Source organism: Esox lucius, chromosome 23 (genome assembly GCF_011004845.1).
Source record: "Esox lucius isolate fEsoLuc1 chromosome 23, fEsoLuc1.pri, whole genome shotgun sequence".
Classification (NCBI taxonomy): domain Eukaryota; kingdom Metazoa; phylum Chordata; class Actinopteri; order Esociformes; family Esocidae; genus Esox; species Esox lucius.
Genome location: NC_047591.1, coordinates 14,246,018 through 14,272,961, shown reverse-complemented (window position 1 = coordinate 14,272,961; position 26,944 = coordinate 14,246,018). Strand labels below are relative to the sequence as shown.

The 26,944-nt window shown below is 41.0% G+C and overlaps 1 protein-coding gene across 3 annotated transcripts in view; it reads left to right on the top strand.

Annotated features, from left to right (window-relative positions):
- Nucleotides 1-339: 339 nt before the first annotated feature.
- The window catches only part of ptn (pleiotrophin), a 43,694-nt gene continuing 17,089 nt past the window's right edge, over nucleotides 340-26,944 (top strand). Inside the window, exons 1-2 of one of the 3 annotated variants that reach the window (XM_020042782.3) lie at nucleotides 340-528; nucleotides 18,557-18,732. In XM_020042782.3, the coding sequence (XP_019898341.1) occupies nucleotides 18,686-18,732 (47 nt within the window). In that variant the 5' untranslated portion in view covers nucleotides 340-528; nucleotides 18,557-18,685. Of the gene's footprint in view, nucleotides 529-18,537; nucleotides 18,733-26,944 lie in introns of all 3 variants that reach the window. The other 2 variants (XM_020042781.3, XM_010892602.4) reach the window with 2 other exon arrangements.

Genomic DNA, 26,944 nt, shown 5'->3' with positions numbered 1-26,944 from the left:
TGTCCATCAGATGGATGAGGTGGTCCTGTCTGGCCCTATCTGTCGTTCACACCAACCCGCCACAACACCCAGCCGCTCTCTCTGTCTCTGTCACCAGCATAACTGTCAAGCATTGCTTCAGTTCTGGCTCTGTATGCTCCCACTCCTCTCTCCCTTTATAACCTCTTCTGTCTCTCTCCCTCTCTCCCTCCCTCTCTCTGAGCGTTGCTCCCCTGCCAAGCAGGACGTCCCTGGAGTGACCTTGTGGTAATGAGCTCCTGATCACGAGTCAGGAATCCAAGCTTTTCAGCACGCCCTCCACTCTCAGGACCAGAGAAAGAGACAGAGAGAAAGAGAGAGAGGGAGAGAAAGAGAGGGGGGGGGGATAGCTATAATTTCCAGCCCTGTAGAGAGACAAGAGCGAGAGAGACAGAGGTAGAGTGACAGAATTAGAGACAGAGTGACAGATAGCAGGGTCAGGAGCAGATGAGAAGAGAGTTCACGAACTATCGCAAAGCACTGGAACAACTACCAGACCTCCAGTTCAAAGTAAGTACTTATTATCGGGGCACAGTGCATAATTGCATGTGTGGCGTGAGGTGGGAGAAGAGGAGAGGTGGAGTGTGGACTTATTGGGGCTGAGATGAGTAGGGAGATTTCAGCACTGTAAGAGGACAGGAACAGTTGGGTAGGAATGGGCCAGAACTCAAATCAGATGAGTCCAATGGTAGCCAATGGAAGACAAATATAGACAAATGATAGCAATGGGGGGGGGGGTGTTTGTGTTGTGAGATAGTAGAACGGGTGGCTTTGAGTTGGCAGCATCATTATCAACTCTGGCTGTGTTCTCTGGCTCACTTTGTTTTGGATGTTGTGCCACGTTCCGGGCTAATAATACTGCACATACTGTGAGAAACAAAAGTTGAGCTCCAGAGCCTTTCTGTAAAGATGTTTTCTTGGATAACTCCATTATAATTTATGGTTGCCGATACAAACCACCACAAGCTATGTGTTCTTTCTGTAGCCCTTTCAACACAACACTGCTGTGAACAATCTTGATCGCCCATGCGGGTTTCATAGTTACTTTTATGTTAATATACTTGAGCCTCTAAGCCTTCCACATTCAGCGCTTAATAAACTTTCTTAATTAACAAAGGATTTATAATTTAAAAACTGTATACATTTCCCCCTTAGGCAGCGACAAAAAAAAAACAGTGTATATAAAAGAACAATATATTCAAAAGCAGCTTAAAGAATGTAAAACAATGGCAAAGATAGCTGCAGTGGTATGTATTTAGCATCTCGCTATAATATTTAGTTTTTATTAAAAGTGGCATTTAATACCAAAACTTTTAAACCAATACTTAATGTGCTATTTAAACACATTTCATTAATAATAAACACAAACACACACTATTGTAATTATTATATGAGGTTTATTATTCACATTGGGGATAAGGCAGCAACCACACTAAATTTTTTAATATATTTTGGACCGCGATCACATGGAATGTGATATTGTGCCAACTTGTCACTCGACACTACAAGTTATCAGTTAGTCAGGTGATCTGAACTGTCCAGCATTTCAAACTGATAGACATTTTCCGGTGAGTGACGTGTCATCCCCAATGTCTGCTTACGTAAGACTTATTTGAGAATGGACGGAAAACAAAATCCATGTCCCAGCGTCGCTGAGGCCCGAAAAGCACCACAACTGCTCACATTATTCAATCGATCAAGCTCCAGAATAATACAATGTTGCATACCACCCGAACACTGGTATCACTTTTAAAGAACCACGTCTGTGCGTGAGCGCGTGCATGTGTGTTGTTAGGGCCTGTGTCTTTCCTAGGATATTGTAATTTAGGTCAGGCCTGACTGGAATGAGAAACTGAGGGGACGAGTATTCTATCAATTCTATGGTTGAGCCGACCCTGCGCCTGTGTTGCCATAGTTATGTTCACCCCTGGTATAGCAACACCAACTACGGCTAACATCTCTTAGCAGCAGCATTCCTACTGTGTACAAAAGAGCCCTCACATTCTAGCTTTAAATGAGCTCAGGCCAGTTCATTTCTTTAGAATTAACACATGGTGGGTTCCTAATGAAAAAGGTGGGAGATTAAACGAGGCGATAGGTGGAGAGATGAGCTCGAGAAGCGAGCTTTGGTCGGCGAGAGTGGGCACATTCAGAGGGCTGCACTGCCAAGATAAAAGCAATGAGGGAGAACTAACACTCACATAACCAGTCTCGTTTGTAAATGTGCACTGGTATTTATGTTAAAAGCGGCTGCATTTTGTGGAAGGCTAGAGGCATTTGATGGACGCTTGATTTTTCTGGATGCGACGCTGAGACAGGAATTCAGCGAGGAACAAAGAGCAACGCATATCACCCATCCATACAAACGCTCGGTCATGTGACCACTCCCCATGGAAGACCCGGAGAAATAAGGCAAATAATGGACAGAGAGACCTAGGAAGGCTGCCGGATGGGGGAAGGGAAGTACCCTCAAAGGAGCCAATTTTGGTCTAAAGGGAGCAATTAGGTTAGAGATGGAGGGTTGGAGGAGAAATAAGGACCATGCAGAAATACACTCGAGTACTCATTGACTTCTCCCATAGCATGGGGCCAGAACAGGGAAGGCTTCGGTCAAGGAAAATGTGCTTTTGATTTTCAGGTGTTTTTCCAAGACACTTTAAGAAGAATGCACTTATTATAAAGTCGCTCCGGATAAGAGCATTGGCCAAATGTCTAAAATGGAAAGCCGCAGGAAGAGCTTCGCCAGATCCAAACTAGAGATCGCTCCAGGCCTGGAGTAGCCCGGTCCACTGCTTGTACAATGTATCAAAGATTTGGCACTAGAGCAGTAACAGACCAGGGATCGGGCTAAGCTTACAGTGTATGCTGTAGTAAAGGAGATGAAGGTACTGCAGCTAGACCAGACTAGTCATCAGCTCAGAGAGGTTCAGCAGTATCCACTCAAAGAGCAAGAAGAGGCAGTGATATGAAACTGAGAATTGACTGGCTCTGTGTTTGATCAAATCTTCTCTGAAAGCACATGTGTTATCATGGCATGGGGATTTAGTCTGAGCTGAGGGCCTGTGTTGTTAACTGGTCAATTGAGGAAATATGTATTCTCATTATGACATCAATCATATGGCCATTTCACTACAGCATTCTCAGGCTTACTGAAAATCCGTAAAGCCAGCAATGAGAGAATGTTCCTCTTGAGCAACTGGCTCTTTGTTTGACAGAGTCTCTTTGGTAGTAGGAACGCTATTGATGTAATGGAGCTTGCAATGCCTTTTGTTGTGTGGAATCAAATGGCTGCATTTTTGTCAATTGTTTGTGTGTCCATCAGTTCCTGCCTGGGTGTGATTTTTCAGTTTTGTATGTTTGTTTGTGGATGTTTGTTTCTGTGTGTGTATTTAGCATCCTTAATGGATGGGTAATAACTCTGAGACTGAACCCCCTGAAGTCGAACTGATGCATTTGCGGACCACATAGTAACGGCTTTACGTTTTTAAAATGCAGTAATCTTTATGCTAAAGACTTCCAGCTTTTAGACTTCTTGTTTCAAGCTGTGTAAGATGAATGATTTGGCGAAGAGGAGCCAATAACCTACTGATGGGACTTACACTGTTTTTATAAACATGAGGATCACTTTTATGAATCAACATAAATTTTTTGAAGCTAGGTAGAAATATTTACCATTACCATTGAAAAATGATAGGCTCTACAAGAACTGTTCAGGTGTGCTGGTAAAGGCATGGCTAAGACAAAATATTTTATTGCTTATTATTGATTATATCCAGTGTGGAATAAAATGGCTAAATATTAATATACATTAGAAAATATACATATACACTACTTAAGAAAAAAAAATTAAGGAACACAAATCCCATGTTGGGTCCTGATGAACGAAATATACTAAATATCGACATCTTTACTGTACATTGTGTAATTAATTGAGACCAAAATTACATAATGGTCAGTGAAAACCAAAAATACCAACCGACTGAGGGCTGGATTCAAACTCCAAAAATCTAAGTAAACAATTGAAATCACAATATGTTCCAATTTGCGTGAATATCATGACGTCAACCCATGTGAATCAGTAGTGTAAAGTAAATGGCCCCCACATGCCTGTATGCACTCCCGACAACGTCTGGGCATGCTCTTGATGTGAAGGCGGATGGTGTCCAGGGGAATCTCCTCCCTGACCTGGATCAGGGCATCAGTGAGCTCCTGGACAGTCTGTGGCGCTACTTAGTGGTGTCAGATTCACAGATACATAATGTCTCAGAGGTTCTCAGCTGGATTCAGGTCTGGGGAATGTGATGGCCAATCAATGGCATTCAATGCCTTCGTCATCCAGGAACTGCCTACACACTATGGCAACATGAGGCCGGGTATTATCCTGCACCAGGAACCCAGGGCCCACTGCATCAGTGTAAGGTCTGACGATGGGTCTAAGGATTTCATCCCGGTACCTAACAGCAGTCAGGGTATCGTTGCCTAGCACGTGGAGGTCACGTGGAGGCCTCCCCAGACCATCACTGACCCACCACCAAACCAGTCATGCTGGATGACGTTGCAGGCAGCATAAAGTTCACCACAGCGTCTCCAGATTCTTTCACAACTGTCACATGCTCAGGGTGAACCTGCGCTCATTTGTGAAGACTATGGCAGACCTGCCAATTTTGGTGTTCTCTGGCAAATGCCAATCAAGCTGCACCATGCTGGGCTGTGAGCACAGGACCCACTAGAGGACATCGGGACCCGATGGGGTCTGTTTCTGAAAGTTTGGTAAGAAACATTCACACCAGTAGCCCACTGGATGTCATTTTGTATGGGTCTGGCAGTGCTCCTCCTGTTCCTCCTCACACAAGGGAGCGAATATTGGTCCGGTTGCTGGGTTGATGCCCTTCTTGGGCCCAGTCAGGGAGGATAAGGAAAGAGCAATTGTCTGTGACCACCACCCGCAAAACCATTCCCTTTTTAGGGGTTGTCTTGTTTTTGCCTCTCCAGTGCATCTGTTGTCACTTTCATTTGCACCAAAACAGGTGACATTGATTCATAATCGCTTATGCTTCCTAACTTGACAGATTGATATCCCTGAAGTTCAATTGACTTTTGAAATTCTGATGGTTGTTGGAGTTGATTGTTGTTGGCTCAAAAGCCAGTAGTTGTATTTAAGAAAACCCCAACGCCAAAACATACTACTTTGCCTTGAAAAGCTGTATATAAATCCATGCTTGCCACTCCCAAAACATATCCTGGTCAATTAAGTTTAAATCAACAAAACAAAAAACTAACATTTGCATTTGCATTTCTTTCCATACAAAAAGGGTTTTTAAGCCACTCCTGGTGACTGGCAAGGTGCAAGATTGTTTGATAAAATGGACACTGATTGATTCCTTTCAGAGAGGCTACAGTGTACATAGGCGAGTTGTTCCTTCTGTCTGATACAACAGATGCACTTGCAAAGGGAACGTCTTTCTGAATGGTCATATAGTAAAGGAAGAGAAACCCCGGTTCTCTGTGTTTGATAGTTTGAGAACTGGTAACACAGTCCCGGTTACAGGGACATAGGCAGCCACAGTGTTTATTCACGTTTGTTCATCTATCCATGTGTGAACCAGAAAAGAAGAATATGGATTGTTTATCCCTATCAACCAGAACCTAACATTAACCTCACATTAACCTCAATAACCTAACCATTTTGTCCAAACTGAAACTAACCTAATACCTTAACCTGAAACTTACCGACACTAACACCACTGTAAGTCCAACCCCAAAACACAAAGGGTTTTGTCTTTGTGGGGACCTGTAGTACACAAAACCCAGATTAACACACAGGAGTTCATTTCATTACACAGGAATGGAAGAGGGTTAATCACGTGCTAGGACTATATCAGTATTAACGGGTCCATGTCAAAAGGGCTAACTCAGTGAATAGGTGTGAAAGAGAAATGCAATAGCATAGTAGATTAGATTTTTTAAACATAATTACAAAGCAGTATTTACAAAAGATTTTTGGTAAATACAAACACCCCCTGACGAAATCCCTAAATTCATTTTTAAGAGTTTGACCGCCATCAATTTGTGCATGCAGTCTGTCAATTGGCGTGAATGTGTGTCAGCACTACTGACCGGGAAAGAGTCTTCAAGAAGGGCTAAGAGCCTGGAGGTGGTAAAGAGCCCAGGGAGGGATGTTGGCAAGGATGTAGCTAACGTGGGGAAAAGCGGATATAATTCCCAGGGCCCATGGCTTCTCCGGGCCCACTGAGCTTAACAGTGTCAATGTCATCTACAAGTGAGGGGGCCCAGGCACACATCTTCTCCGGGAGGCCCGGAATTCAGTTGTTAGAAGCTAGACTGGTCATTCTAACACTGGCTGTTGACGTACAGTGAAGGGTTTCTCCGAGCTTTATGCACTGCTGCTCTGTGGGGTCTTAGGCTTCGTATCTGTGAAGCACTATTTAACAACTCCGGAGAGTTTAAGATGGGGACAGGAGTCAAACCCGGATGCAAGGTTTGAACATTGCCTTGTTGCGGATACATGCTTCAATTGGAAGCAGGTGGAGTGTGCGAAGAAGCGGGACGGCAAGGGAGAATTTGAGAAGGCTGAACACAAGGCAGACAGCTGGATTCTAATTAAAGTGATTTGGGGGCACATGCCAGGAGCCCCACAGAGAGTAACTTGCATTAATACAGAGATAACAAGGAGCGGCCTGCCAGGTAGGATGCCACCGTGGACGGTGCTGGTCTGAGATGCCCTAATCCGAGAGGGTGGAAAGTAGAATGGGATGAAAAAAAAGAAAAGAAAAGTAGAATGTGATGGTTCACTGTGTCAAAGACATGGATTAAATCTAGGAGAATGCGGTGAGAGGAGAGAGAGTTAGCTTGGGCATTGCCAAGAGCTTCCGTTTCATAGAGAGCAGTCTCGGTTAAGTGGGACGTTTGGTAGCCTGACTGGCTACGGTCGAGGAGATTGCACTGAGAGAGATAACAAGAGAGTTGGTTGGAGACAGCAACCTCAAGTGGAAAGGAAAAATACAAGGCATGCCAGCCAGTAGTTTTTGACATCAGAGGAGTTGAGTGCTGGTTTCTTTAAGGAAGGAGCTACTCTGGCAATCTTGAAGTCCAAGGACACAGCCAGTGCTCGGGTTGATGTTGATGAGGTGATGAAGGAGGTAAGGAATGGGAGATTGTCTCCCATGAGATGGCCTGGAGAAGGGAGGAGGGCAAGGGTTTGAGAGGCCATGATTTCAGGCGGCCAACCATCACCAAGCAGCATATCATTTGGTGAGAGAGGGCAAGTTGCAACTGAATTAATGAAGTACGGATATGATCAAACTTCTTTTGAAAACGGTTGACAACAGAGAGGGAAGATGACAGGAGAGGAGGGGGAGGGGAGGGTTAAAGAGTAAAGAGAAGGTAAAAAATAAATGTCATGGGGTTAGACAAAGAAGCTTGGGATTTCAAGAATGTGGCTTTTGCAGCAGACAGGGAAGAAGAAAAGGTAGTGAGGAGAGATCGGAAGGATGTTAGCTCATTCTGATGTTCTGTTTCTACCTGTTTTTCGCTCAACTGCCCAAAGCCCACTTCGCTGTGTCTCATTTGGGCCACGGAGCAGGAGGGTAGGGCAGAACTGGGCCGTGAAGAAACGCAGCAGTGAGAGCCGAAGGATTTGGAAAATGAGGAAAGTATGGTGAAACCCAGGAGGCGGAAGGATTAAAGAGATGGGAGAGATGGTCGAGCAGAGAGTAGTTAGTGGAAGTGAACAAGGGTTGCAATGGGGGAATGGGAGGGGGATGTTGGAAAGATAAATTGTTTGAGATTTCAACTAAGGCCGTGTTTAGGACGGAGGTCATGAGTACCCACCCACAACAGCCAGAAGACCATTTTGAGTTCCACAGTTCAATATTTCTTAGTTTAGAGACATAAAAACAGAGTATCATAATTTGAAAAATATGTAAGTGGACTACTGTACATGATCCCTTGACAGAAACGTTATCTACAATGCTTTATAGCCTTCATAATTTAAATGTTAAATTCATGCACAGAAAAAGTATTTTGCGCTTTGATCACTTGAATCAACAAAAAACACTCCCAGGATCAACACTGAAAGCGTAATCACGAGAGAGCCACATTACAACAGCAGTCAATATTTGATCCATCTACAGGCAAGCGAAAAAGACAGGCTTAACTCCTGGGGCTAAATTGGGTGGGAGACAGGAGGAGCAGAGCTCCTGCACATGTGGGCGAAACGAGACCTGGGGGGAGTGGAGCTCCCACATGTCCACTGGCCAGCCGTTTAACATTTCAGACACAACTGACCAGCAGAAAGTAGGGCCCCACCTCCATTTCCCAAATCCCAATTTAACCCCCGCTAAACCCACTGGGCCAACCGCTCTGTATAGTCTCTTGGTTTCATTACATAAGTAAAATGTAGATTTATAAGTATTAAAAGTTATACAATGTGGCAAGAACATTTCTTTAATATCAGTCATATAAATATACCCCCATTCTCATAATGGCTTAATGCTATGAACACACAAGTATAATGGAACAGTATTCCACATCTACTGCAAACATTTTGCCTATGAAGCCCTTTTGCGTGAAATTCCACACTATTGAACATCTTTATTAACACATTGAAGTAGTTCTCACAGATCAAGTTCATTGTATTGTCTCAACCCAGAGGTCCCTTCCACTGACCTACAGTAGAAAAGATCAAACAAGATTGGGGGGGGGGGGGATATTTGACACATTTGCCCTCAATTAAAGGGTAGATTCATCTACATTTTCTGAGGGTAAGACAACCAACAGCAATAAACAAAAATGACATGTTTTGGTCAAATTTACCTAGGGTGCCAATAATTCTGTAGGGCAATGTATACAAAGAGTTCCCACCAAACAATAACCATCTTGTCATTTCCTCTATGTCAATGAAAAGAAACAAAGTGTAGTCTGGTTATTAGCCGGGGTAAAATCACTTTGTCAAAATGTAATTCAAGCCAACTGGGAACAAACTCAACATAACACATTAAATGACCAGTAGAACCTCCCACCTACCAGGCGTGGTTACAGAGCTCTCCCATTCAAATGTAAGGAAGCAGCAACCAGTTTTGTTCCAACATCCACAAAACTACTTAAATCTTGAAATATTTATTCACCTCGCATCTGTACTGTGTATTTTGTCAACCGGTGATTGCATAGATTGCTTCTAAGCTTATATTCCTTTATTCGGCAGCCAAATGATTTTCATGTGCTATTTTATCACATTTATTAATTTTCACATAGCCCTGCAAGGCTAATAGGAATGTCTACAGCCCACCCTTTTACCCAGATGAACAGTCTATTACAACCAAATTAACTTGACATAAGATAAGCCCAAGTTCCATCCCACTTGAACAGGCTGACATTTTAGGGCTTTTCGCAAACAGCTTTTCTCAAACACAAAAAGTCATTATCATAATTTGCCCGATCACTGTTATTTCAACCTCCTCAAAGTGCAGAAATATAAGGAATGAAAACAGGTATCGTCAAGTTTTTCACTACACTAGGCCATTCATCATTCACGCTTAATCTGTGGGAATGCATATAGGAATATCAAAACATACCATCCAACAACAGCAAAGCAAATTAATTACTATGGTGCAAGTTCCACCAACTTGGTGACTTCTATTATCAAGACACCTCCTGGTGACTGCTAACCAGGAACAGCATGTTACGAGTTGTCCTAAATAAGAGTATTTATGACTAAACATGCTTCACCAATAGCTTTAACTATGGCTTCAGTCTCAGTATTTAGAAGAATATCCACAAAGAAAGGGCCCTTGTATGTTTTATTCCTCCGGGAGTTGTGTTTAGGAGCAAGACAGCGATTTGATAAGATCAGCCTACCCAGCAATAGTGGAACAAAGAGACGTTTAATAAAAAATTAAAAAATCTCTCATTAATTAAACCTTCCACTATATTCCCTGAGACTTGATGTGCAGGTCAGAAATCACTTTGCATGTCACTAAGGAAACAATCTGCAAAGGTAGATAAAGGCTCCCACACACTTGTAAAGAGAGAGTGCGGAATCTGAGCATTAACAATTACAATGTGAATGTACGTTTCATTGTAGGTGAATGTGCCTAGATAATGAGAACAACAGAAACCTCTCTGTTTAGATTATCTCTCTGTAGGTTGCGCTCTACTAGGAATGTTTACATTGACCATTTGGCATGGGGGTTACTGTCTTGGAAACCTGATCTTTGCTAGGTAGACACACCCTTCAATGTATATATCAGCTTGTAACCAACATTACAGTGAGAAGAGTGAGTGAGATGAAATTGAGGTTGTGTAAGGAAGACCAGGTCCATAACCTCATGAACAAGACTTTCTAATGCTGCATTAAATAATATAATTTCTCTCTCCCTTGACAAACAGGTATGCGATAATTGTTACAACCACTATACGAAACGGCCGATTTCTAACGAGAGAGAGAGAGGAGAGACTGAGAAAGGGAGAGGTGGATGGAGAGTGAGAGAGCAACACACCATTAGTCATTCATTAGTATTCCGTATACAGCACGTAGGGAGAGACAGCCGGTTTACACAAACACTGCAGATAGTGCAGCACTCATTATACATTTGCACAACTATAATCGTTATTTACCAGTAGTGTATTTCTAACTGTAAACAAAAGGCAGAAAAATTTCATCAAAAAAAACATGCCTTTTGATTCCATTGAAATTCAGGGGTGTACAACTTAGCCAAAGTAGCCTCCTCAGGACAACAATATGAAGGGGGGGGAGTGTCCCAGGGTCAAAGAGGAAGTAGGTGGGGCAATGGTGAAGGAACATTTGACTCACGGTGGAAGGGGGGCTTCGCTGAGTCCCCACCCGGTGCTGGTAACGGCAGCAAGAGACTGCCCGGTACGGTTCAGAGTGAGAGCCCTGTATCCCTGGAGGCTAAATGGACCAGTGGCTTGTGAGCTGCACCCATATGTATGTTGCAAACCCCGAACACTGTCGTGACAACCTCACACTGGCAGGAACAACCTCCAATCTAAGTCAAGGCTCTCCTTCAGACATCCAAGGGCAAGGACTGAAATAGGGAAACTGTATTCCCCCTCGCTCTTGGAACAAACCACAAAGGACCATAAAACTGGAGAGACCATCGCTGTCAGGCTGACAGAAGAAAAGGTTCTGTTTTGATTCCTAAGTTTTCCCAGACCAGGTTGTGAAGAAGGATCCAGCGACACGGGATGTGGAACAGTGGGGACTTCAGTGTAGTTTAGTGGTTATGGTCTGGTTGTATTCTCTGAGGGGGAGACTACATATGCCACTGCGTGTTTGTCGGTCTGACCCAGTTCAGCATGACAGCGGTGGTCAGAGGGCGCACGGCACATTGCGCAACCAAACACACTTCAACTCCCGGAAAATGAGGGTGTCGCTGCGAAGTCTGGCATAATGTTCTGTGGCAAGATGAAAGGGCACAGTCACTGCTCTGGGGTATACAGTGCTGTGTCTGAAAGCAGGTGGTGGGAAACTCTCTGCTTCAATCCACATAAAGAATGACCAGAGACAGTGAAGCGATCACTGCCAGAAACTTGTGGCGACACTTTATCTCAACTCTGCCAGGAGATTTATTGGATTGTTTAGATAGCGTTGAAGAGGAAGAGAGGATGAAAGGAGAGAGCAAAATGTTTTTTTAAGACCATTACAGAGGTGGGGGGTGTGGGTGGGGTGTATGCGTCGTCGGTCTTTGTTACGCGTATCATACACTCGCCCGTGTGAGCTGACAACACAGACCATTTCTTTAGTTTCGGCACATGCCTCTCGAGAGGTCCGTGCACAGACCTGTCTACCTTATTCTATTTTGTGAAACACAGAAGTAAAAATCCCATGTAATTTGGTCAGAGCGATTAACTCCGATAGCAACGTGACATAGTAGTTTAAGGCTCCACCCAGTGAAAACGGAAACATTGATGTTTCACCTGTTTACCTTTGTTGTGGACACAAAATACCTGTTAACATGAAACGACGCAAGACGTTTGCCTTTTCCCCAGCCCCAATCATGAAACAGTAAATGTCAAATAAGTGTCCTTGTTCTCCAGAAATGTTCTGCAATTCCATAGTGGGTACTCCACTCTGTAACTGTAAGGGGCTAAGCTCTTTGTGAAAGTTGGCGCTGTACGTCTTCCTTAAATGGGAGACGGGGCCTAAAAGTGCATCTGTTAGATCATTTAAATATGTTGTGACAGTTTCCCACAATGGGCACATATTTCCTAATCTCAGATATTCCTGAACTCCACTTCTGGAAAATGTTACATATTTGCCAAATATTTGAGAAGCAAGTATTTAGTTAAGAAATTATCCCATCCAAGGCAACACATAAAATATACATATTTTGGCGCAAAACATCAGCTCTTACTTCGTATAATTTTCTCGGAAACGGCTGCAGACTGAAAGATGAAAGGTCTGTCTTTGACTGAACTGTGTGAACAGATAATTTACAAACCTGATTGAATAATTTGGGCACATCTCGCTTTCATTAATAATAATACTCTTCCAGACATGTTTACCATACAACTTTTGACAAAGTTTTGACTGTCATATGAAAGTTAATAGACATGGCTTCTCTTTTCCAGTCACTGGTTTCATCTAACCTTTTTTCAATTATCAGGTACTGTAGTATTTTACTGTACCTCGCCAATCTCAACCCTTCTGTTCTTTGCCAATATCACAATTCTATTGTACCTTGCCAATATCTCAATTAAGCCAGGAAATGTTCATTATCTGGTTCATCGAGCCTTTGAGTGTTTGCCACTAAAAGCCCTGTTCCTTGAGGCTAAATGCAATGCGACATCCAGCAGTCATTCCAGTAATGCCTTATTCTTCTTAATTTCAGAGTGTAAGAGCTTTGTCGTTGCCTGTCAATCCAGACCCTTTTAGATCAGGGTGTTGTACATTTTTGAAGTTCAAATAGTGCTATAGCAACTTTGTCCGGGCTCAGAAAACTGATTGTAAAGTTTTCACCATTTGATGTTGTATATCATCTAATTTATCGCCTAGATCACTGCACAACTTCTTTTACTCTTAACAATAGGTCAAAAATAGATGGTGAGCTGCCATGTTGTTGGTAGGGCTACTACTCTCTCCTGGTCCTTCATCAGTTTCTACAGAGAGAGTCACCTCCCCAAAAAGGTTGGGAAAGTGGCATCTTTACTACTGTGTTGCACCACCACTTCTATAAACACTGCAAAGCGTTTGGGAACTGAGGAAGACCAATTGCTGTAGTTTTGAAAGAGGAACGTTGTCCCATTCTTGCTTGATGTAGGATTTCCGCTGTTCAACAGTTTGGGGTCACCTTTGCTGTATTTGTCAGTTCATAATGCGCCAAATGTTATCAATAGGGGACAGGTCTGGACTGCAGGCAGGCCAATTTTACACCTGGACTCTTTTACTACATAGCCATGCAGTTGTGATACGTGCAGAAGGTGGTTTGGAATTGTCTGGCTGAAATAAGCAAGGCCTTCCCTGAAAAAAACATTCCCTGGATGGCAGCATATGTTGCTCCAAAACCTGTATATATTGTCCAGCACTTATGCTTTCACAGAAGTACAAGTCACCCATGCCATCACAGGCTTTTGCACTGTGCGCTGATAACAAGCAGGATGGTCCCTCTCCTCTTTAGGATAAGCATTTAACATTTCTCAGTCTAACTTTCATTTCCAAAAAAGTTGAAAAGGAAGGTTTTGAGTGAGGGTTAAAAATAAGTTAGTACTGCAAATGGAATGCTTCTGTTCCTCGCTCAAACCTTCCTTTTCAACTTTTTTGGATTACTGATGCATAACCTGTTTTGGATTACTCCAGATCCTCTGAATCATTTAATTATATTTTGTACCGCAGATGAGATCCCCAAACTCTTTGCAATCTTACATTGTGATACATTATTCTTGAATTTTGGCACGATTTGCCTGCGCAGTCTTTTACAGAGCGGTGAATTGATTGATTGAACCCTTCCCCATCCTCATTTTTGAAAAGGCCCAACCTCTCTGGAATGATCTTTTAATATCCAGTCATGTTACAGACCTGTTGCCAGTTGACCTAATTAGTTGTGTGGTATTCCACCAGGTTCAGTTTTTTAGCATTACACAACATCCCCAGAATATTGGTGCCTCAGTCCCAGTGTTTTCTGAAATCTGTTGCTGGGATCAAATTCAAAATGAGTATGTATTTTCCAAGAAATAGTAACATTTCTCAGTTTCCTCATTTGATATGTTATCTTGGTACTATTTTCTACTGAATATAGGGTTTAAATGATTTGCACATCATTGCGTTCTGGTTCTCTTCACATTTTACACAGTGTCCCAACGTTTTTGGTAACGGGGTGGTATTTCTCAGCCAGTTTGACTCCTTGATTAGTTGCCAAAAGTTGAAAACATTTTCTATTTTCCAGTTGCCGGTACGATGTCACAGCAACAATTCACCTTTCCGAGATTCCAAATTATGTCGTGTTTTCGTCTCCTCTCCTGCCAAAATCCTCTCTTAATCTCTGCCTGTGTGGGCCATTGCTGCAACTTCTGGTGCACAGACAACTTCACTCAGTCTGGCAAAACCCTCCAGAGGCAGTAAACGAACATTACCAATAAAGGTTGTAAGTGGGATCTAAAAACTCAATGTAGTGATAAATAGTTGAAAAGTCGATGACAGCTGTTAACGTAATAAAAAAACATGTTATATAGAATGTATATAATGAGCCAACTAAAGAATAGGACCACAGTATTTTTTCTTGCACCCATCTGTCATGTACATTTATTTTATGCTGGCTTTTAAATAGACATTGATCATTTTGATTGGAATCCAACCAACCAAACCACTTAAATCCCAATAACATTCTCGGTTACTGAAATATTCATGTTCTTGTTGTTATCTACAATGGCTGGATAAGAGAGTCTGCTAAATAACCTACAGAAAATTTAAAAACCCTTTAAAATCAGGCATTATTCTAATGAGCTGAACGAAACAGATGTAGGTATAAGCTAATTTTCACAAGTTTAAACAGCCAAGTACAGTATGGCACAGTTAATCACAGTAAAACAGCCCCCGTGACACCTACCCACGGTTGTGCATCAGCCAATCAAATTCAAATAAAATCTGCAAGTGTGCTCCAGAAAGTTGTATTCAGTGTCATTAAAATCTAGGAAACAGTACAGTAGACCTTAAGGCTGCAGACCATTTTCATTACAAAGGCTTGTACTTGATACCATATATTACGAAAACTACCAACCATTTTAACAGTAAGATGTGTTTCTTTTATAGTTTCATGTAATGGGTTTTAGGACGTTACGTAGGTAAATACTGTTACACACACTACAGCCAGCGGACACAGAACAATAAGCCACAATCGGTTAATTGGTGAAAAGAATTATGCAACACTGCTGTGTATCAAATTCCCTTCAGCCTTATCTGCTGAAGTCACAGGGCTCCAGGGGTTGTCAGTTCTCTCGTGGCTTTGTTGATGTCCGCCTCAGTGTCTTAGTAATCACATGCTCCCCATAAAGATGTTATGTAGTGTCTTTATTATTACAGCCATGTATTAGTGCATGTGATTCAATTGCATGTGAGGGAGCCTCTACTGCTAACAGAAAGGTTAGTGCTGATAGTGCACAACCTTGAATTGTCACTCTATAAAGGTTAAAGGGATGTGTAAGGACGTTACACAGCAGTTCAATCGATTTGAGAACCAGTCTCTGACATAAAAGCACAAAGCATTTGACCTAGTTGAAGGCCTTTTGAGCATCAGCAGACACAACATCAAGATCAATCTTGGCTATCCTAGCGCACATTATGTTAAGAGTTTCCCAAGACTGAGGGTTTCGGTTTGGAATGAAGACAATATTATCAACGTGGTTTAATTTACCCACCAATAAGCTAGGGGTGTTAGCCAAATATTTTCTAGATCATGTTAAGGATAGAGTTTGGTCTATATGACCATACTGGCCTGGGTAAAAAGGCAGGTAAAGGGACATCATGCAGTTGTTTGGGCAGTAGTTAATCTGTTTTTTAATCTTTTTTTGCGTCTGGACAATATTTGATAACTGTTACTCAAATAAGTTGAATATATCAATTTTGAAGCAGTTAATGTTTTACCATAGAAGGAAGACAAGCATCTAGGAAGTAAGTGTTCCCAGTTGTACCAGGTTTACCCGGTTTAGTTCCTCTGTGCCTAGAATCATTATATTATTTATCTGACAGAGCTCTATTCATGTCTGTGGTTTGTTTGTTTGATGGTTTGCATCCCCCAGAATTTGTAATTTAGCACCAAGTTCGTCGCTTTCTCAAACAGTAACTCTGAATTCTCACACCACCTTCAAACTGTCTAACATGTGAAACAAACTATCCCAGTCGGAGTTGGGCTCAGCAGATCAACAGAAAGTGGTTATACAACTTGAGGTCGTGCTAACAGTATTTTTCCAACATCAAGGACAAAAAGCTATTCTAAAAAGGCCCCACAAATCCTGCGCCTACAGACATCCCCCAAACAAAGCTTTACAGAGAGTCGGTTATTAGTCAGACAGTTGTGTAGAGCTCAGTTGTGAGGTTGAGGCAGGACGCAATAAATGCACCAGGACATTCTGTATCAGGTCCATGGCAGTTCTTAAGAGAAAGCAAAAACTACAGGGATATTTCTGCAGATTTCACTGTCCAAGATTGATTGTCATTCCAAATGTTTTCAAATGAAATGCTAAATTCCACACTTACGGTAAAACACTTGTCAAATATTTGGTTTATCCATACAGAGATTTGATAAAGTATAAACCCTGAAAAATTGCTGTTTTGACATTACCCATCCCATGGCCCTCACTCCAGACGAACACAAAGACAATGCAATAAAAGTGAATAATTTGTTTTGGCCTGGAGTGACATCCTTGGCATATCAGGGTTGTTCCATCTGTTCACACAAACAAATAAATAACCTCAATTTCTACATCCCAGAGAGCTGGAAATAAAACAGTCGCTGAAACCTTGGATATAGCGCATATAGCAAATAGTAACAGACCGTTTAATTTATCTAAACTTATGGAATGTCAGAAATGAAAGCACAAGTGGTTCCTTATTTCGGATACACAAAGGCACAAAAACCAATATCTGTTTGCTGACAGACCCAATGAATAAGACCAGCTGAAAGCCAATTGGAATTCATCATGATACCACAGTTTTCTTTTTAGGTCTCAAGAAATTCAGGATTTATTTATTTATTATATGTTGTTTTTGTACATCTTAAGTCATTCCGCTTTAAATATCGATGCATACGTGCATTACCAAATACATTGTGATGGAGCCATGCTTCAGACTTTGCTGATGGTCTTTCTTGTTTAGTGTTTTCACATCTAATCTAAAATGTACACGCACTCAGGAGAGCGGCAGTGTCAAATTCCTGCTCCAGCACCACTTGCATTTGATCATTGTCTCACAGGACTGATATTCTGAATGATTTAGGCAGGGCTCAGTGGAGCACACAGATTGCAAAAATGCTGATTTTTAAAGATGAATAGCAGTTATTTTCCCCTTTGTCCATGCATTAGAGAATACATACATATAACATATTGTGCAGCAGGTAATAGCTCAGCCATGTTAGATTGACAGGAGACATCATATATGAAAGAGAATAGACTACAGTAGCCCCAACCCTGAGTAAATGTAACATTAACACTGTTTCCCGATCCCGGTCCATTAATTTGAATCAGGGGTGAGGGCATAAAACGTGCACCCCTTTGGGTCCCCAGGACCAGGATTGGGAACCACTGCATTGACCCACAGTATAATACTAGTCCTCATTCTTACAGGAAGTACCTAAGACATCCCAGAAGTAGGCAGTGTGTAGATAATGAGGACTAGAACCCAGCTGCCAAGAAGCTACAAAAAGCCACAATCTCAAGAGACCGAAACACCTACTCATAGAGGTGAAAATGAAGCCATGAACATAGATGTAATTTAACATTATGGAGAGAAATCAATGGAAATGCTCACTATATGGAGACAGAAGATGTATGGAAGCAAACCAGAGAGACTGAGGAAACAGGACCATAGACGTCGGTAATAACAGAGGGAGACAGCGCAAGTAGAAAAAGCTGAATAACAACATAAGTGTCAGAGAGATAGGGACACGGGCTCCATTTAGCAGGTCACAATGGCGTGCCCTGGTTAGGTAACTTTGGATAAAGAATATAATAGTTTGGTTTCACTGAAGGAACAAGGAACAGGACACACCCTCCCATGCCAGAATACTAACTTCAATCTTGCCTTTCATTGGTGTAGCATGGTGGGAGAACACAAGACACGACAGCGAGGGTAAATGGGGCAAAGCATGAAGGTGTTAATTTCAACAAAAGATGTTAAAGGGGCGATATTTCAGATTGTTATTGTACTACTAGCATAAACAAGAAAATATGACCAGTAGACACCTGCATTTAATTTTATTTTTTTGAATTTGTCCACTTGTGTTTTTGTTTTTTCTATCGGGCTGGCTCGTGACATATTGGGTCTCTCAGTCATTTCCACTGTCTGCAGGAAGGAGCGTGAACACAATATCAAATTGCAGTCGGCACCTTACCTGGCTGGAAGCTCCCTTTATCCCTGCCCAGACGAGGCCCGAACAGGCTTAATTGAAGACAGCGGTGCCTCGTCGAAGCTAACAAGATGAGCTGCATTCAGAGCTCCCTGGCTCGAAGCAGCTGTCTTCGTAGGTGAGCTCTCCGTGGTCCTCAACCTCCCTCTACAGCTCGTTCTGTGGGAACGTGAGCAGCTCGGCCAACAAAAATGTAAAATATGTACACGTTAAGGGATTGTTCAATGGTCTAAGTGTGCAGCAGTCGGACTCATGGAGAGCGGGGCTGTGCATGATATTGCTCCACCTCATTGAAGCGCTAGATTGAACTAGGTGGAATGACAAAAAAAAAATAATCTATGAAAAAACAAATGTTCTGTCACAGCGAAATTACAAATTCTATTGTGAGGGTCACAAAATCTGTCGGTTGTCCTACATTTGGATATTTTAAATCTGATCACCATAGTCCACCACCAATAAGTGACGGATATTGCAAGAGTGCATGAAGGAATTGCATGTGCAGTGAGCCCACAGGCTGCTATTTTCTTTGGCTTGTAAGGTTTTCAACCTGCAAAGGAAATGGGTCAAATTAAAGGTATATGCTGGGTATTTCACAATGACTTGGGGGTTCCCAAATGTTGTATTTTTGTTGCGCATACAATGCCTATTATTATTCAATAACCATGGGGTTTGATGAGGGTAGCCAATTTAATTCATCAATGGGTATTTAAATAAAAAGTAAAATCACATCTGTAGCATATTTTACTGTACATTCACAATATTTAATTCTCTCTGCAACTTCACTAGAAAGCTGCTCTGTCTACTGCTTTTCACCCTTTGTCAGATATTCTGGTAATTTGACCAGACTGCCCTTTGTGGTTTGCATGTCAGACAGTGCCTTGAAAAGGGCTTTAATTTCGTGCTCGTCTCCCTCAACATTATATATTTATTTTCGTAGATGAAAAAAAAGAAAAAAAAGTCTCCTGTCGTAAGAGTTGCAGAACCCTGGTCAGGCCAGATCAAAGCAAACATCCTCCGCAGCCCTTTATCTTCTCTTCAATATTTACTCCAATCTGGAAATGTCAATCTAGCAGACAGAACATAAACTGAAACAACTGAAACCTGTACAGTCCTACACAAGAACAATGGAAGAATGCTTAGATATTGGATCTAACAGGGGGCAAGTTGAGAATATTTATTATATAACAAAAACGCATCAAGGAACGGTGTATAAGTAGAAAATGTGGTTGAATGTTAGGCACATTACTTTCACCATTATGTACCAACACTGGCTTGAACATTGGGTTCGTGATGAGGTTACTCAAAATAAAATAATGATTGTGTGGATGAATTCAATTAATGCAACAAATGAAACACCTTAACTCAGTGATAAGGGACGGTAATAAACGACCTCCTCTGCACAGCTGACTCTAGCCTAATACCCATCCTTGTCCTCCTAGACCTGAGGGGAGCTTTTGATACCATTTCCCATCCACTCCTCCTGGAATGTCTGGCTAGTGTTGGTGTCACGGGGGTTGCTCACTCCAGGTTCTCCTTCTACCTCACTGACCAACAACATGTTCGTATCAACAATAATAGATTACACTGTGCAACTGTCACTCAAGGTGTCCCCCAGGGGTCAGTCCTTGGACCACTCCTCTTCATTATATACCTCTTAACCCTGGGGATGATCATGTGACACCACAACATTTACTTCCACTGCTATGCTGATGACACCCAGCCACCTCTCCACCAAACCTGCCTCCTCCCTCCCCAGTAGATATTGCACCTACTGTACACTAGTACATCTGTACATATCAGACCGACTCTTATCCAAATTCACTGGCTCCCTGTGCAATATCAGATCACATTCAAGACCCAAGCACCATCCTACCTCTTGGACCTCCTCCCACTCTACATCCCCTCCAGCTCCCTACACTCCTCCTCTGCTGGTCTTCTTGCTTTCTAACGGACACCTGAAGGTTTTGTGCCAAAATTGCCTGGTGTTTGGAATTGTTCATAATTGTTCATAATGGCCCGGTTTCCAGCTGAAGAAAAACAGCCCCAAAACATAATGCTGCCACCACCATGCTTCACTGTGGGTATGGTGTTCCTTGGGTGATGTGGTGTTGTTTTTGTGCCAAACATCCCTTTTGGAATTATGACCAAAAAGTTCAACCGTGGTTTCATCAGACCATAACACATTTTCCCACATGCTTTATGGGGACTTGATGTTTGTTTTTGCAAAATTCAGCCGGATGTTTTAATTTGTAAGAAAAGGCTTCAGTCTTGCCATCCCAAACAATAGCCCATTCATAGGAAGAATATGGAAGATTGTTGTCACGTGTAGCACACAGCCAGTACTTGCCAGAAATTCCTGCAGTTCTTTAAATGTTGCTCTAGGCCTCTTGGAAGCCTGCCTGACAAGTTCTCTTCTTGTCTTTTCATCAATTCTGGAGGGACATCCAGTTCTTGGTAATGTCTCTGTTGAGCCATATTTTCTCCACTTGATGATGACTGTCAGCACTGTGTCCTATGGTATATTTAATGCTTTGGAAATTATTTTGTGTCCTTCTCCGGAGTTATATCTTTCAACAATGAGATCTCTCTGATGCTTTGGGAGCTCTCTGCAGACCATGGCTTTTACTCTGAGATGCAACTAGGAAAATGTCAGGAAAATACTACTAGTACAGCTGAACTTTGTGATCTTTAAATGATGGCAGGTGTGTAATGACTTCTATTTAACATGAGATTGAATGTGATTGGTTAATTGGTTAATGTTCGCCCTCAAAGATTTCAGTTTGTTTTTCAATTGAATTGTTCACATTATAGGTCACATTAAAAGTCAAAAAAGTTCTGATATGATGTCTCATTCTTTTACATTACAAGAACCTGGCATTTTAACAGGTGTGTGTGTAGATTTTTATATCCACTGTATATAGGCCCATTTTTATGCAAGATGTCATTGAGTGTATTGAAAGGTGTCCCCCAAATAAAATGTATTATTATAGTCTAATATGCCACACAAAGCAACATTATCGGTACAGAGTAAGCTGTGGTAAGACACCCATGCAAAGCAAAGGTACTACCCTTTGCTATGGTGTGGGTCCAAAATGAGGTGATGGTAATTTCCATATCAGGATTATTCTCTCTCCCAGCATATTTTTTGTATGGGTTTCTTTGAGATGCCAGTTTTGTAGATTACCTTGGTGCCCTGAACAAAAAACAACTACATACTGTCTATTGTCTCACTTCAAATGCTGTCATTATGCAAGTATATGGTTACCCTACAAATGACTGTTGCTATGTTCAGGATGTTCTCTGACCTATCCAGCAAATAGGTTAGATGCAAATCCAGCTTATTTTCAGATGCTGTTTTTCTTACTTTTTTAACTGTACCTACAGTAGCATACTGACAAAGCTAGCGAGCAACCTAATATCAGCTATCTTAATGAATGGCTTGCTTGGGTTGTTTGCCTTCCCTTGAATGGTAGGTATGCTGCCCTGCAACTAGGAAAGAATGTTCTCAGAACTTAGAGAGACTGACAAGCAAATTTCAGCATACAGTACAACAAACTTCATCAAGATACGTGAAAGATTGACGCACACTGTTGATGATACAATGAGGTACACATTAATCTAAAAATACAGTGCCTAGATATAGTGTGATATTAGATATGGGTTGAAAAAGTCAACTGGTTTCCATATTTTATTCCTTATGTGATATATTGGGTTTTCCTATTCCAGACTTGGTATTCTGGGATAAACTGTTGAAAAATAGTATAGGATTACAGTGACTGACAGCATTCTCTGTCCACCAACAACATAAGCCAGGCTGGTTACGTCGTCTTACAGTGCAAAACCCTTCACATTACAATACCAAATAGTTGTTGAGCACTGGGTTGGAAAGGGTTACTGAAGTCGTTTCTACAAATGTGTCAGTTTAAATTAAAATGTTTTTTCAGCAGTGTCCACGCTTTATTTGGAATAGCGTCGCTTTTTCCCTGTTTTTTTTTTACACAACAGAAATTATATAGGGCTCAATTCAACCACATTGTGGGAGATCGTAACATGAATCCAAAATTAAGTACCTGAACTTAATCCACTGCATGTCTGCAATATTGTAAAAAAATCCTAGAAATTACAGGAAATACTTCAGTTTTGAGCGGATGTATTTGCGGTTTGCCAGAGCAATGAACACTCATAGATGTTCTTTTGTTATGAAAAATGTTGTTGATATATTTAGGTTTGCATTATTTCTGAATATTGCATGCAATCCAGGTACAGTACGAAGTCAACACATTCAGCAGACATTCTCAAAAGGTACGCATGCATTTGTGGTTGTGCTGTAGAATAGAATTAAAATGTTTTGATGTCATTAAAATAAATTTTAACTTATTATAGATTAGGTTTCAAAACTTACTTTAGATTAGAAGCAAATTTTCCAAAACCAGTTGAGCAATCATTTGAACAATGCTATCATCTCATTGTAAATCAGTCCTCTGGTAAGTTGGGCGAGCTCAATAGGTAGTTTCTATAGTCTATTATCAGGTTAAGTGAAAACATGGTATGTATATCGCAACTACAGAGTCATATTTTGCCTCCAAAACCTACACAAAATGAACCAGTATTTCTGAAGTACAGCAGCCACTGACATTCACTAGAAAAAAAAGAAAAGAAATGGAAGCTTAGTTATTTATTTTCTCTGACCTTCACTCCTAAAGCCTACTGTACATTTCCATTGGTCGTCATTCATTTGAGTTCGCTACTGCCAGTGACTAGAGTGAATGTTTGACATTTTCTTCCAATCTCACTCGTTGAAATGATTGAATTAATCTGCTGTCTGATTATTGCACCTTCTGAATCTGCATCTGCTTCACTGCATTTAGCAAAACGTGATGTTTATTGCATTCAATAAGTTGTTTGTGTGTTTATACTGGTAATTTTAATGTTCTTTGAGAAGTTTCAGCTTATTACTTAATTTGCTGCTGAATTCCTTTCTCCTTGTTTCAGTTCTGACTAAATTAACCTAACAGCCCACATCTGTAAAGATCTAAAATATAATGGCCATAATAGTAGCATAGAATAATATACGTTTTAATAGAATAACAGAAGTTTCTAGAACTTTTTGGGTGGTAAAGGAAAACCAGAGAGCAAGGGAGAGGATTGACTAAACCTTAATAAAAAGCCAAAACAAACTCCCCACACCATATGCAAATTCTGTCCCTCAGACCAGCTTTAATCAACTAGTCTCAAAGTGATTTCAACAGTTCCTTGGGAAAAAAGCCCATGTAACTTCAATTAAGATGACTGGAGAGAGAGAGAGAAAGCTGATAAAGGTACTTAAGAGAGGGAAAAGGAGGGAAAGGTGGTGGTAGAGATGACAGAGGTAAAGTACTAAAAGCGTGAGGCTACAGGCCCCTTTCAGTCACCTATGTGAGACGTGATCAGAACTGACTAAAGACTGGCAAGAGACAGGAAAAAAGCGGACAATTCCCACAATCAAGACGTTACCAAATGGGACTAAAGAAATAATTGTGTGTGTGTAAAAGAGAAATGGAGTGCCCAAGTTCGCCTCTTCACGGTTGTTAACGTCAACAGTGAAGAGGCAACTCAGCAAAGCTGGCATCCCGGAGTCGCCTCTCCACTGTTGACGTTGAGACTGGTGTTTTGTGGGTCCTATTTAATGAAGCTGCCAGTTGAGGAACTGTGAGGCGTCTGTTTCTCAAATTAGACACTAATGTATTTGTCCACTTTCTCAGTTGGGCATCTGGGCCTCCCACTCCACTTTCACTTCTGGTTGGAGACAGTTTGCGCTGTTCTGTGAAGGGAGTAGTACACAAAACCGTACGAGAATTTCTTGGCAATTTCACGCATGGAATAGTCTTCATCTCTCAGAACAAGAATAGACTGAAAGGTTTCAGAAGTCCTTTGCTTCTGGCCATTTTGAGCCTGTAATCAAAACCACAAGCGCTGATACTCTAGATACTCAACTAGTCTAAAGACGGACAGTTTTATTGCTTTACTCAGTGCACCAGATTTCAGCGGTCCTACAGTAACATTATTGCAAAAGGGTTTTCTAATGATCACATAACCTTTAAAAATGATAAACTTGGATTAACAAACAACACGCCATTGGAAAACAGTACTGATGGTTGCTGATTATGGGCCTCTGTACACCTATGTAGATATCCCATTAAACATCAGCAATTTCCAGCTACAATAGTCATTTACAACAATAACAATGTATACACTGTACTTCTGATGAAGAAATTAGCATTTCTTTAGAAAACAAGGACATTTCTAAATGACCCCAAACTTTAAACGGTTGTGTATAGAGAGATAATCTCTTGTGTAAACAGGGAATTATTTTAGGTAAATTACACATTATTCAATCTCACCATAATTTTCTTTTATTAAAACATAGACAGGGGTGAAGAGGGCTCCTAGAAAATGGACATATCTCTACCTATACTTAGTGATCTCAGTCCCTGTAAGGCTGTATGTATATTTATACATAGTTGCTTAAATACATGTTTTTTTCCTTGGATTTTATCTGAAACCTTGATGACTACAAATGAGCACAAAAGTCTTTGTGTTGTTTTTTAAAGAGGAGAACATGGCTAGTCTTTTTATGAAAACGGGCATCGGTTTATCTCACATATTCGACAGATCACAGTCAAACAAATAAAATAGGAGTGAACAGAAAATCTAAAAACCTGTTTTTTGAGGGGGGAATATTCTTAGCGTACAGAATATAGGTAGAGGTGCTTCTGGGACTGTGTGTGTGTGTGTTAGAAAGTGTAACAGAGAGAGATGTAAGCGACAACAAGAGGGGTTAACAGTGTGGGAGACAGAGTGGGTGTCTGAAAGCAAAAATATAATTTGTTGAAAGTAACGGAGGCATTCATGTATAATGTGATGACTTTGATTTGATGCACATACTGAACCACTGCTTGTCATCACACACACACACACACACACACACACACGTTTGTCAATTATAACTATTCAATATCTATTAATATTGCAACACCTATACTTTCTCCTAGAAAGCCAATGCTAAATAACAATTGACGCTTCCACTATGTGCAGTTTATTTAATGTAAATAATATCCAATGAAAGCGGATTATGCCCGGAGTGAATGTTCTTTGAATGACCCAAAGCACAGGGGCTAGGAGCTAAAAAAAATAAAACTTGAGAGGAAGTAATGTAAAGAAAGTATGACAAGGATACAAGAGCAAACCGAGAGGATGGAAAATCGAGAAAGCTTCAAGGGGGAATATTTCAGGTACTTGAAAGAATTTCTGTTTAGGTAATTAAAGTCAGTTGTACATTAAAAGTTTTACCAATGGACCCTTCAGAACAGAGTTCAGTTCACATAATAAGGCAAGGAAATTATGTATATTTTCTGTTCCTCTAGTGAATCCTAAGGTAGGGCAAGGGAAACGGAAAATTATATTGTTGTTTTTTCACAAAAAAACTGCGATTGATTTATTTGGAATTTAATGATGATGTCTTAGTTTATCCTGCTGGGCATACCAAACTTTGAAATGTAAATCTTGCAAGTGTACAGAAGATTTCCCATTTTCATAATATTCAAAAATTTCACAATAATCACCCTCAATAAACCTCATTCCACTTTCTATTTTTTTTTACTGTAGGTGACTTTTCATGAATATAACATAATACTGTATCCAAATTTCCAAACAACAGCAGGCATAGAGTTACTCTTCCCAAGTATGAATCTGCCTATTTGTTTCTTTAACTCTGAAAAGCTACTTGAGTTTGGACATACTGTATGCATGGTATAAATCTAAAACTATGCTGAAAGAGAAAATGGAAATGGGTACTTCATCTCTATATATAATGTGTGTACTTCACTTTTTGGTTTAAGCTAATTATTATTTAGTTGCGCCATAGGCTTCAGGGGTAAAGAATTCATTAAATGTATGACTACACAAGCATGCTAGCAAATGAATACCTCCAATAATCTATGGATCAATCTCTGTCCATAAGTCAGTTAGTCTGATGCAATATTTGCCAGACCACTGCTCTGATACTGACAAAACGTTCGTGAGTGATGCATCATGCCAAAATAAACCGGTATTTACAAAATTACTATGATTAGCCAGGCATGAGCCAGGCATTATTCAGACTTTAAGGTCTCCAGCCTATTTAAATTGGGTAGTTTCACCAATTTGATGCATTTCAGAAAGATAACTTCACACTAATCGTAAAACAATTGTTTTCCCATACAAAAAGTGAAAAAGTAGTAAAAGAATTACAAAAGATATAAGAAGCACTACAGGGTTTATGAACATTTATAGCCAGTAGTTTAAGTGGTGCT